Source organism: Myotis daubentonii, chromosome 16 (genome assembly GCF_963259705.1).
Source record: "Myotis daubentonii chromosome 16, mMyoDau2.1, whole genome shotgun sequence".
NCBI classification, from domain to species: domain Eukaryota; kingdom Metazoa; phylum Chordata; class Mammalia; order Chiroptera; family Vespertilionidae; genus Myotis; species Myotis daubentonii.
In genome coordinates, this window is record NC_081855.1 from 40042127 (window position 1) to 40055027 (window position 12901).

Genomic DNA, 12901 nt, shown 5'->3' on the forward strand with positions numbered 1-12901 from the left:
GGAGGCGTTGTGTGGGACTAACATAAATACCCTAACCCTCCCCAGCCGATGGGCTTCTGTGTGGGGGTCTCGCACCCACACCCCTCACCCTGTGTCTCTCTTCATCTGGCGGCTCACCGGTATCCGCTATTGTACCTTTTACTACGTAATAAGGTGGTGAGTGTGTGTGTTTCCCTGAGTCCTGTGAGCTCATCTGGCAAAGGATTGGACCTGAGGAGGCGAGTTGGACAGAAGTTGTGAGTGATGGAGTGGGAGTGGGGGGCTTCTTCTGGTGACCGGCGTCTGAAGTAGGGGGGCCGGGAGGGGGCAGTGTTGTGGGACTGAGCCCTTCAGCTGTGGCGTCTGTCCAACTCTGGTTAGTGTCAGCATTGAATGGTAGGACACCCAGCTGGTGTCACCGAGAATTGAGCATCACGAGCAGAGATGTGGCACGAAGCCGGGACTAGCAAGCAGACAGCTTTCAGGGGAACAACACCTCACCATCCGTCCCATTGCCGACACCTTTTCCTCCCCATGGAAACCTAGACGGGGGATGTCTCTGATGGTGGAAGTGGGTGCTTTGGCCACGCTGGGCGTTAGAAATGAAGATGCCGACCGCGTTGAAACAGGACTGACTGCCAGAACATTGCAATATGACCACCTGCAAGGCCATGAGCAAGTCCCTAACCCTCTGTAGGTCTCAGTGTAGAGGATCAGGAGGGTTCAATGAGACAGTGCTTGCAGGGAACCTACTATGTGCCAACCACTGTGATAGGGCTTCCCGTGCATGTTGGTGATGGTAACGTCTGGTGATGTCTTGATGCAAGACGGCACATCCATTCCCCCAAACCCAGGGCTGACCTTGCAGGACAGGCCATCCAGCCTGATCGTTCAGGGCACCAGTAATTGCTTCGGGTTTAATATGTGCTGCTCACCCAGAGCCTTTTGTGGGGCTTAATTCAGGCTCTTTACCATTTTATTAAGAAAGGTCACGGAATCAGAAAAGGACTTTACACTTTGCATACATACTCCCCACCCCATGGATTCCAGTGTGTTCATTCGGATTTTATTGTATCTGAGATGGGGTAGGAGGTGGACGTGTGGATGTGGGCGGATTTAATATTACAATTGACCCAAAACCGTTCTGCAGAGAAGCCTGTAATACATGGTCTCTTTATTGCCTGATCAGAAACCTCCAGAGCCCTCAAGCCCTGTTCTCTTTATGCTCGCCGAGTGTGACATGAATTATTCAAAGACCAGTGGTGAAGATTGGTTTAAACTCTGCAGCCGGAGCCCTGAGACGGCAAGGTCATTGCTGAACATCCATCACGCCTGCTCAGGGCTGGAAGCCCGTCCCTGGGCCCCGGCAGCAGGGCGAGAGCACGCCGACTCCAGAAGGCTGAGCGCTGCTGTCCTCCTTCTCAGGGGCAGGCTCCTGCTGCCCCCAGTGAAGACCAGCTCACCAGGGAAAGGGCCCCAGAGAGAGAGGCCGGGCATGAGCCCGCGGACTTGACAACAACTTGCCCGAGGCCCACACAGCCCTGGTCTAGGAGGCCGAGTCTGCGGGGGCCGGGAGGTAGCGAGGATGCCTGGGTCTGACGCATCCCTCGGTGCCCGCCCGGTACTCTTTCCCCTTCTTTTCCTGCATTTTTGTTTGGGGAGCCACCTGACTTGCAACTAAACGCCCAAGCAGGGGCTTTAGCCCAGTCCCAAGGGGTAGATCCTGGTAGATCTCAGCCGGTGGTTCTCACCCTGGTAGCACCTTAGGGCCACATTGGGAGCTTTAAAGAATTTCTGTGTCTGGAACCCAGTCCCTAGAGCAGCGGTTCTCAACCTGTGGGTCGCGACCCCTTTGGCGGTCGAACGACCCTTTTACAGGGGTGGCCTAAGACCATCCTGCATATCAGATATTTACATTACGATTCATAACAGTAGCAACATTACAGTGATGAAGTAGCAACGAAAATAATTTTATGGTTGGGTCACAACAGGAGGAACTGTATTTAAAGGGCCAGAAGGTTGAGAATCACTGCCCTAGAGCCAAGAGCATGGCACAACCCTGACAGCACCTGCAAGCTCGTTGGAGAAATGCTCTTCGGCCCCACCTGAGAGCAAACCCAGGCTCTGGGCTGGGAGCACCGCTGACCAAGCCCATCTGCTCTTTCACCCAAATTCCATTTTCTTCGGGTTGTTGTCCAGGTACTTCAGGAAGAGGAAGGAATTGGGGGGGGGGCGGGGGGAGAGGCAGGGAGTCCATCACTTGAACTTGGTTGGGTTTTGCCTGCAGAGTTGGAGAGAGAACCTGGAGACAATGTTATCCAACGCCCTCATTATATGAATGAAGAAGTTAGGTCTCCAGGTCCTGGAGGGGCTATGACCAGGCTGTGGTGCACCACCCGCTTCCCTCTGGGGACTGCCAAGCCTGCAGGTGGTGGCTGCGGAGCCTCACCGCGGTGGCTGAGCCCACACTCGCAGCTCAGGCTGGGCCCCGGCCTGTCTGGGCCCGAACATGCATGGATATGCTGACTCCCCTCCACTCCACACTCTTCACCAGTGCTTCTCAACCTTGGCTGCACATTAGAATCACCTGGGAATCTTTTGAAAATCCTGATTTCTGGGCCTCATCCTCCGGAAATTCTGTTTCTTTGTTATGGGGCGGGGCCACAACATTAGTAACAAAGAAACAGAATTTCCGGAGGATGAGGCCCAGAAATCAGGATTTTAAAGATTCCCAGGTGATTCTAATGTGCAGCCAAGGCCGAGAACCGCTGCTCTACACCATCCCTGCAACAGGCAGAACCCATTTGTTCATCCACATCTGCACCCACTCAGGACGTGGAGTGTTTGTGTCCCACAGGCTAATTAACATCCTAAGGGTCTTATTAGCATGTGAGAGGGTGTCGACTGAGCGTGGGATAAGAGTCAAGACTGGAGAGTGGCAAATGGGCTCTGTGTACTCACGGAGCAGGTGGCCGCTAGAGGGGCAGCCTGAGGCACAGGGCCCTGGGTGTGTGGGTACCGCCCCTGCACTTCTTCAGGTGGAACGCCATGGCCCCTGCCCTCCTCTGTCCTTGATCCACGTGTGACGGTTAATTCTGTGTCGTCTCGGCAGGGCCTTGGTGCCCAGGTATTTGGTCAAACATTATTCTGGCTGTTTCTGTAAAGATGTTACTTTTGGGATGAGGTTAACGTTGCAATCCGTGGACTGTGAGTAGAGCAGCTTGCCCTCCATAACGTGGTGGGCCTCACCCATCGCCTGAAGGCCTGCACGGAACAAAGACTGACTTCCCCTGGGCAGACGGCCCTCAGACTTGAACTGGGACTCTTCCCTGAGTCTCCAGTCCGCTGGCCTCCCCCGTAAGATCTTTTTCTCCCCCTAAGATCTTGGACTTGCCAAGCCTCCATCATCAGGTGAGCCAATTCCTTGAAATAAATCTCTCTATACGCACATTCTGTTGGTGCTGTTTCTCCAAAGCCTGGACACAGCATGTGTACTTAGGGAGAAAGGAGAGTTACCCAAACACGGAGGAGGGGCCTCTCCCCATGTGTGGCTCTGGAACATCCCCATGACACCGGGGACACGTGTGGATCTGCCCGTAACTCCTCCCTCACCTCGGTGCACAGCTGAAACGGACCCTTCCTCTGCAGGCCATCTCCTGGTGTTTGGGTGCTGAGGCATCACCGACTCACACCTGAGGCAAGAAGGAGGGTGGCGAGTTCCAGGTGGGAGGGAACCGACATCCCGATGGCTGGTAACCCTCAGTGGTTTTATTCCAAAAATTCATCAGACTTTGGTGTATGAGTTTCCCCTCCCACTTTTTGAGGGTGAAAAGGAAAAGCGCTCATCCATGTATTTTTTGAAGAGCTTAGGAAACAAAAGATCCGAAAGTGTACTGGGGAAGGGACCCTAATTCATGATCTCAGAGCTGAGTTTATATACTTTAATGGTTGATCAAATCCTCTTGATTGTGGAGAGGCGGCGAGTAGGGTTCCGCTCTGAGATGACGTCCTAGGCCAGTGGTCGGCAAACTCCTTAGTCAACAGAGCCAAATATCAACAGTACAAGGATTGAACGTTCTTTTGAGAGCCAAATGTTTTAAACTTAAACTCTATAGGTAGGTACATTGTTATTAACTTAATTAGGGTGCTCCTAAGCTGGCCTTTGCTAAAAACGTCCTCATTCTAGGGGTCGACCTCAGCGAACGTACCCCCACTTCTTCTAACGCCACTTCTTCAAAATGGACTCGCCCAGGCCGAAAACCGACTTCTGCGCATGGGCCACGAAGTTTCAATCGCACTGTACGTGCGCGCCCGCACGTGGTATTTTGTGGAAGAGCCACACTCAAGGGGCCACAGAGCCGCATGTGGCTCGGGAGCCGTGGTTTGCCGACCACTGTCCTAGATGGAAAGGCCACTGTGATGGCCGCGCAGTGCCTGAGGAGGCGCTCAGTTCCTAAGATGAGTGTGAACTGCACGTTCCCAGGGTCAGAGCTGCTTCACTGAGCAGCTCAGCATCCAGGCCACGAAGGGCCCACCCTAAAGCTGGGACAGCCAACCATCGCCCGGGCGAGGGGCGTCTATCTCCTCCCCGCACACAAACCAGCCTGGCGCAGTGACAGAGAAAGGGCGCGGGAGGGCGAGGAAAGTGCATCCTGTGAGCTAATTCCCGTGGCGAAAGCTGTAGGAGAGCATAGCTACACACCAGCCCACCCGGCTGGGAAAAGCTACCTACTGGTCTCCAGGGACTCTCGCCGGTCCCTTGGCTGCAGGGAGAACGCGGTTTCCATGTTATTCCGTAAACAGTAGCCAAAGACACAACAGCCATCACAGGTGCCAACGGAGGGAGAGTTGGGTTTAGAGTTACTACTGGTTCATAGGCAAGGGTTGAAGTCACACACGAGGGCAACCTGGGGTTTTCTCCAGGAAGCTGACACGTGCGATCTGGGGGTGGGGTCCTTAAAAAGAGGGGGTGTGGACACCACGCGTGCAGAGAAAAGACCACGGGAGGACATGGTCGAGCGGGTGGCCATCAGCAAGCCAAGGGGGGCCTCAGACCAAGCCCGACCTGCTGACTCCTCGATCTCGGACTCTTGGCCTCCAGAATGTGAGAAAAGCATATGCCCTTTAAGCCGCCCAGTCTGTGGCATTTTGTTATGGCAGCTGAGCAAAAACACAAACAAAAAAAACCAACAAAAACCCAAACCACTGCCCTTTGGAAGGCTGCACACGTCACGTGCACGTCTCTGTACAACTTTTCAGAGCCCACGAGGCGCCACTGTAGCCTTGTGCCCAGAACAATGCCACCTTAGAGCGCGGAAGAGCGGAAAGCAGGCAGGGCAGAGACGTGCAGGCAGCCGGCAGTTTCACTAGTCAAAACCTCAGATCCAAGCCGCCCGGATGAGACCCCCGAGAACTGAGGTGTGACGCCCACAGAGGTGCTCCCACCGTGTTCCGCCCCGTGGACTTCACGTCGGTGCCTCCCACGTCCTAGCCCAGGTTTCCTACCAGGAAAATGGGCATCATGCCGCCTTGCCTTCTGGGGGCACCTATATGCCTACACAGGTCCCATACCCAGGAAGCAGACCCTCTATTAGGGTTCGACTGGCAACCCCCCAATGTTCTCAGACATCCTCAGGAGAGACGCTGGAGTCCCAGCCTGGCTTGTTCAGACTCAAAATGCACCAGGTGTCAGCAAATGCAGCTCCAACTCCCACGCAGCCTCCTCGCAAGCTGCCTTCTGCGGGTGGTACAGACATCTGTCCCCATGATTCGATGTTAGGGCCGTGGGCTGGAAGTGAGGCCCCTGTGAGCAGGGGCAGTATCCCCAGGGCCTGAAACAGCGCCTGGGAATATTCACTCGGACCAGCAAAATTCTCATCATCAGAGTCACTTCTTGGGGTTAAGGCATGAAAGACCCCTGTTGAATATGTCACGGAGGGAGGGGCCATACATAGTAAGACATCATCAGCCGTTCACACCTCCTTGTGACTTCGTCAGAGTGGCCTCAGAGCGCCTTCAGCCCCTGGGGACCAAGATGGGCAGCTGAGTTCTGGTGGGAGGAGGAGTCACAGTCTGTGGGCAGAGAGGGAGGGGACAGCACAGATGGGTGTGTTGTATGGAGGGACGTGGTGACAAAAAGAATAAAAGATTTCACAAGGACACTGCTTGGCAACGCAGAACCAGCCAGACCGCCCTATCAGTCACCTTTTGTCCGGTGGGCCAGATCATGAATGTGAGGGCCAGGCCCACTGGCAGACACACGTCCAGCTGGGGGTGTGGAAGGAGCTTGGCGTCCCAGAGCTGGCCTTGGCCTGGGGCCATGCAGTTGGGTGTGCAGGGATGAATACACGGCTAGACACCCACCTGTCCCAGGAAAGGGGAGAGCGGCTGGAGTGATTGGCACTCAAGAGGCGGGGCTACACCCATGCTCTCTGCCAATCGGCTTGCCCACTGGCTCTGGACTCCTGACACCACTGGGGGCCAGTTAGAGACATTCTGGGGGAAGCAGGGAGACAACATGGTCATGTGACAACAGCTAAGCGTGGGGGCGGCCTTGGCCTGTCCACCACGGGCTGGGCCCAGGGCGCACAGGCCAGCAGGGGCGAGCCCAGGAGAGGCTCTCTGGCCATCCACGGTCCCGGGGGGGCGGTGGGGGGGAGTGGGGGGAGTGGGGGGACGGGGTCAGGGGAGGGGGGTAGGCAGTGAGCTCAGCAGGGCGAGGACGACATCTGGTCGTAGTCGGGGCACTTGAGCAAGGCTGGGTAGTTGCTGTTCATCTGCAGCGAGGCGTCGCTGGAGATGTCGGAGGGGCTGCGGCCCCGGACCCAGGCGTCTGGGTGCAGGAACTGGCCTGAGTAGTCGGAGCAGTTGCTCAGCCGCGGGCGGTAGAAGCCGGGGTGAGGCCTGTACAGGTCCTCGGCGGTGTACCTCTTCATGAACAGGTACACGGACATCACGCCTGCGCTCTGCAGAGAGAAGGAGCAGAGGAGAGCTCACCGCTGGGGGCCTGGCGCCCACGGGTCTGCACGGGCAGTGCCCCGCTCCCCACCCAGCCTGCGGGGGGGCGTTACCTCTGTTAAGAGGAAGGAGATGGCAGCGAAGGCGAAGGACCAGCCGTACTTGTAGCTGAAGTAGGTGTCCGCGTCCTTGGTCCTGTTGAGCATCTCGTCGTTGATGCTGGAGATGTAGAGCACCAGGCCCACCACCAGAGAGAGGCCTGGAGCAGGGCGGGTGTTCAGGGAAGGGCCGCGGGGTGCGGATGGGGCGCCCGCCTCCCCTGGGGCTCGGGACGAAAGCCCGGGCCTTGTGGCGACAATGCGCTCATTCTGGAGGTCAGAGGGAGCCGGCGCTCTCCCCCGGGGCCCTGTGCAGAGCTGCAGTAAGACAGCTCCCGCCCTGTTTTGTTTGAGAGTTAGTTTTGGGTGGTGAACACACAATACAATACACAGATGACGGATTATGGAATTGCACCCCTGAAACCTGTGTCATTTCATGAACCAATGTCACCCCAATAAATTCAAATAATAATAAAAAAGAAAGAAAACAAGCGCCCTGGCCGGCCGCCTCCCGAGCCATGGTAAGCCCGAGGGTTCTCACCCCACCTGCCCGCTAGGATCACCTGTCAGACGTAGATGCCTGACCCACCCCCGGACATTCTGAGTCACCCCGGTGACCTCACGTGAAGGACGGGTGAGAACCATGAGCCAGCAGGCGGCTTTTGCTAAACGGAGGAATATGACAGGCCTCCGCTTCCTGTCTCCAGGGGGAGGAACATCATGGAGGAGACCACGTGGCTCACGGTCCGCCAGCCCACCTGACCCCTGGGTGTGGCCTGCTGAGATCGCTGGGCAGAGAGGCAAGGAGAGTGTGTCCCGATCCTAGCCATCGTTAAGTCGGCGGGGCCCAAACTCCCGGCGGGCGCCGTTGTGCCAATGACGGCCTCAGGCACCGGTCCCATCAGTTAGTGACTGTAATCGAATCAGGACGTAACTAATTGCTCTGTTTTGAGCTATTCAGGTTTAATTCCATTTATGTGATTAAACTAGGGCCTCTTGAAGGATGACTGTTCAAGGAAAATCAATGATTCAAGACTTCCTTGGCACTTAACGTGTGTTTGCATCACTGGGGCCCCAGGGGAACCTGTCCATCGCTATCGTCAAAACAACCTCCCATGGCGCAGTTCCCATCCCTCAGCCCGGCTCCCACCCCTCATCCCGGCCCCCGCCCCTCAGCCCGGCTCCCACCCCTCATCCCGGCCCCCGCCCCTCAGCCCGGCTCCCACCCCTCAGCCCGGCCCCCACCCCTCATCCCGGCTCCCATCCCTCATCCCGGTCCCCGTCCCTCAGCCCGGCCCCCACCCCTCAGCCCGGCCCCCACCCCTCAGCCCGGCCCCCACCCCTCATCCCGGCCCCCGTCCCTCAGCCCGGCTCCCGTCCCTCATCCCGGTCCCCATCCCTCAGCCCGGCTCCCGTCCCTCATCCCGGCCCCCGTCCCTCAGCCCGGCTCCCGTCCCTCATCCCGGTCCCCATCCCTCAGCCCGGCTCCCGTCCCTCATCCCGGCCCCCGTCCCTCAGCCCGGCTCCCGTCCCTCATCCCGGCCCCCACCCCTCATCCCGGCTCCCATCCCTCATCCCGGTCCCCGTCCCTCAGCCCGGCCCCCACCCCTCAGCCCGGCCCCCACCCCTCAGCCCGGCCCCCACCCCTCATCCCGGCCCCCACCCCTCAGCCCGGCCCCCACCCCTCATCCCGGCTCCCATCCCTCATCCCGGTCCCCGTCCCTCAGCCCGGCCCCCACCCCTCAGCCCGGCCCCCACCCCTCAGCCCGGCCCCCACCCCTCATCCCGGCCCCCGTCCCTCAGCCCGGCTCCCGTCCCTCATCCCGGTCCCCATCCCTCAGCCCGGCTCCCGTCCCTCATCCCGGCCCCCGTCCCTCAGCCCGGCTCCCGTCCCTCATCCCGGTCCCCATCCCTCAGCCCGGCTCCCGTCCCTCATCCCGGCCCCCGCCCCTCAGCCCGGCTCCCATCCCTCAGCCCGGCTCCCGTCCCTCAGCCCGGCCCCCGTCCCTCAGCCCGGCTCCCACCCCTCAGCCCGGCCCCCGTCCCTCAGCCCGGCTCCCACCCCTCATCCCGGCCCCCGTCCCTCAGCCCGGCTCCCATCCCTCAGCCCGGCTCCCATCCCTCAGCCCGGCTCCCATCCCTCATCCCGGCCCCCGCCCCTCAGCCCGGCTCCCATCCCTCAGCCCGGCTCCCGTCCCTCAGCCCGGCTCCCACCCCTCAGCCCACTGCTGAAACATCCCAGGTGCCCCAGAGCTACGGGGTAGCCTTGACTATCGCCAGGTTCATAGAAAGGGAAAGAGCATCACCCGGTCCCTGCCTGGAGGAGGGGGAAGTACCGCCCTGCAGAGGGCGGGCTGAGCTCTCTTCAGGTGCCTGATAACGGGGCGCTGGATGGATGGACAGACGGGCAGAGGAATGAATGGCTTCTCAGATGGAAGGATGGACTTCCCGGAGCAGAGCTCTGTGGGAGTCAGAAGCCCCCGGTGCATGAAAACAGCACGCTTACCCGAGAGGATGAAGAAGATGCCGGAGACAAAGGCCAGGATGGTCCTGTGCGGACGGATGTGCCCGATGTTGCTCAGGATAAACCCAATGAACATGAAGAAGAGACTGACCAGAGGGAACGGTGTGGCCGAGCGAATCATTTCTGATGGAGGGACAAGAGGCCTCCGTCAGCCCAGGCGCCTTCCTCGCTGCCTACCTCCTCAGGCGAGGCTTCCTGGCAGTGTCTGCCAGCGGTCAGGTCCCCAGAGCTGCACCTGCAGGCGCTCCCCAGCCTGCACCCCCTCCTGCGGTGGCCTGGGACCCCCCCCCCAGGGCTTTGTCCCTTAGCCCGTGGAGTCTGTGCTAACCCAGGGGAAATTGTACTGCAGATGCACCCTAGGGGCCAGAGCCAGCTCTGGGGGCCAAGGCCAGGAGTCAGTCCTGTTGGGGGCCAGAGGGCTTGATTCAGTTCCCTGAGTACTACGGTCTGAATGACTGTGTCCCCAAATTCCTATGTGATGGCATCAGGAGGTGGGGCCTAGGGGAGGTGCTCAGGTCACGAGGGTGGAGCCCTCACGCAGGGGATTAGTGCCCTTAGAGAATGAGGCGCGCAGAGCTCCCTCCCCCCTCCCTCCGCCGTATGAGGACACAGCAAGAGGCCCCACCAGAACGGGCCATGCCAGAGCCTTGATCGTGGACTCCTAGTCTCCAGACCCGAGAGAAAGACATCGCTGGTGTTCATACGCTCCCTGGTGTTCATACGCTCCCTGGTGTTCATACGCTCCCTGGTGTTCATACGCTCCCTGGTGTTCATACGCTCCCTGGTGTTCATACGCTCCCTGGTGTTCATATGCTCCTTGGTGTTCATACACTCCCTGGTCTGTGGGGTTTTGCTCTAGCAGCCCAACCAGACCAAGATGCTGGGTATGGATGGCCTCTCACTCGCCTGGGTCACAGGACCGGGACATTTCGAACCCGTCACCACCCCTGGATCAATAATCGACAGCTCAGGCCAGCACCACCAGCTGAGTCTGAGGACCTTCGTTCCAAAGAAACAAGCGGTCACCCATCCCTTCCCTCCGCCCTGCTCACTGCGCTGTCTGGCCAGGGCCCAGGATGGAGTCTGAGGCACCTACTCAGAACGTTGACCGTGGACTCGGACGTCAGCTGGCTGTTCATGGGCATCACGTACTCTATGGTGAAGCAGCGTCCGCGCTCCTCACCTATGAAGACAGGGATCGGTTACCTGTCCGGGTCCTTCTGGAAGGTGGGTTTGAAGTATCGCCCACCCTGGAAACTGGTGGATGCAGCAACGTTGAATCAAGGGGACCCGGTCGCCTCCCGAACCTTCGTTCCCTCGTGTGCAGGGTGGGATCAGGAACCAGTCCTGCCTGGCAGTGCTGTGGGCATGGAGATCAGTGAAGCCCGGCTCAGGCACGGAGGGCACCTCTAGCCCTGAGCGGTGCCAGCCTCCCACAGCCTGGAGGTGGAGCGGGGGGAGGTGGTCACAGTCACCTTTCCCGTGGGAGGGCCCAGGTCCCGGGAGACGAGAGGACTTGCTCAAATGGACACTACACGCCAGGCTCCGGTCTGGGGCGGGTCCCGGTGGCCGCAGGGACACGCCCCGGGTTCATGAGGATTGTCCAGGGGAACCGCCTCCTTCCAGCAGGGCCTCTCCTCCCAAGGTGGGGCAGGGGGCTCTTGGGCAGGCTCACCCTGTGCCCTCACCTGCGAGGAAGCAGACACGCCACAGGCCCGAGTGCAGGGACATCCTGATCTCCGTGCTCTGGTTCTGGGGCAGGACCACGCCCTCCTCCAGGTACAGCCAGTAGTCGGTGCTGACGGCGATGCCCAGGAGGCCCAGGCCGCACACGGCAAAGACGCTGCTCAGCAGGGTCAGCGCCTTCCTCCCACAGGCGCTCATCTTCCCGGACGGTCAGGTGGGCGGCCTGCAGCCGTGGTCCCGCCAGCAGGGGGCAGGCTCTGGGGACAGGAGAGAGGCTGGGCACTCGGGCAGGAGCAGCCAGGGCTCCGAGGAGGCCACGATGAGGGGCCGTGGGAGGTTACTGAAGCGAACCCCACCTGGCTAACTGGTGAGTACAGACCAACAGGCCGGCTCTCTGGACACCAGGCCACTGGTCAGAGGTGCCACCCTCTTCCTCCCCCTGCCAGGAATTCACAGCTTTCTTCCCAGGCTACAAGGGGCCACCTTGTCCTCTGTGGGAGTCCCCCTGCTAGATAACGCTATTCATTCATTCATTCATTCATTCATTCATTCATTCACCCAGTAATTCATGGTGCCCAACATGGGAGATAAAAAGACTGAACATGACGCTTTCCTTGACTTTGAAGACGTCCCGCCTAGAAGGACCAAGGCACCCAGGGGATCTGCCCGAGAGCTCAGGCGCAGGAGGAGGGGTGAGGGTGAGCTCTGCTGGGGGCTTCTCGTGTGGAGGATCCGAGGGTCCCGTGCACCCTGGCAGAGCCGGAAGGGGAGCGGCCGTAGCCTCAGGAACAGGCAGAGGGCAGAGCAGGCTTCTGGGGAAGGGGCCTTCCTCCTGGGCTGTGATCAGCTGTAGTTCTAGGTCAACGGAAGTAAAGGAGCCACACCACAGTCCAAGGTCAAGGGGCCTCCTGCACCCACCGCGTTAGGAGCCGTCTGACTCTTGCCTGCTCAGCACACGGTATCGGCAGGAGCCAGCTCTGCACCAGCCAGAGAGACGCGAAGGGTCTGTTCATGGTGAGCCACAAGCGCGTCTGCAGATCCCTGCCAGCGCCAGGCACGGGGCTCAGAGCTGGGAGACCCGAGGAATAGGGCAGATGGATGCTGACCCCCTCTTCCTCCCACGGAGCCCACAGCCCAGCGCAGGGCTCTGATGGAGAATCACCAGGGAGTGCCCAGCAACCCCCACCCGGGCGCCCCTCCCCGCGCCTGGCGCAGCTGGGCTCCAAGGAGGGCGACGCGCTTCCCGAGTGCTCCCAGTGACCCTGACGGGCAGCCGTCGGAGAACGACGGCCTTTGCTACTCGAAGTGAACCATGGGCCGCAGCATCACCTGGGAGCCTGTTAGAAATGCGGCCTCTCAGGCTCCCCCAACTTCGTAAATGGAATCCGTGCTGTAACAAGATCCAGGTGAATGTGTGCCTGCTCAAGTCTGAGACCCGTGCCAAGCAACCAGTGGCAGGGAAGCCAGGAGTGATGAGCCCAGAAGAGGGTCACCCAGGGGAGCTGGAGGGACGGGCAGAGGGTGGGGCCTGGCACTCGGCGCGCCTCGCCTAAGTGGCCATGCTTGCAACATTGCTGAAGTGTCAACCCTTGGCAATAACGCACAGCCAGAAATGCTGAAACAGGACGTTAATGTTAATGTCCGGTGAGTGTCAGGC

General features: G+C 59.6%; 1 protein-coding gene across 1 annotated transcript in view; it reads right to left on the bottom strand.

Moving 5' to 3' along the window:
- Positions 1–3429: 3429 nt before the first annotated feature.
- Positions 3430–12901, bottom strand: part of CACNG5 (calcium voltage-gated channel auxiliary subunit gamma 5) — a 28251-nt gene continuing 18779 nt past the window's right edge. The window contains exons 2-6 of the mRNA XM_059670052.1: positions 11247–11501; positions 10655–10741; positions 9541–9681; positions 7050–7195; positions 3430–6944 (exon numbers count right to left, since the gene is read on the bottom strand). Of these exons, the coding sequence (XP_059526035.1) occupies positions 6687–6944; positions 7050–7195; positions 9541–9681; positions 10655–10741; positions 11247–11442 (828 nt within the window). The 5' untranslated portion in view covers positions 11443–11501 and the 3' untranslated portion in view covers positions 3430–6686. The remainder of the gene's footprint in view (positions 6945–7049; positions 7196–9540; positions 9682–10654; positions 10742–11246; positions 11502–12901) is intronic.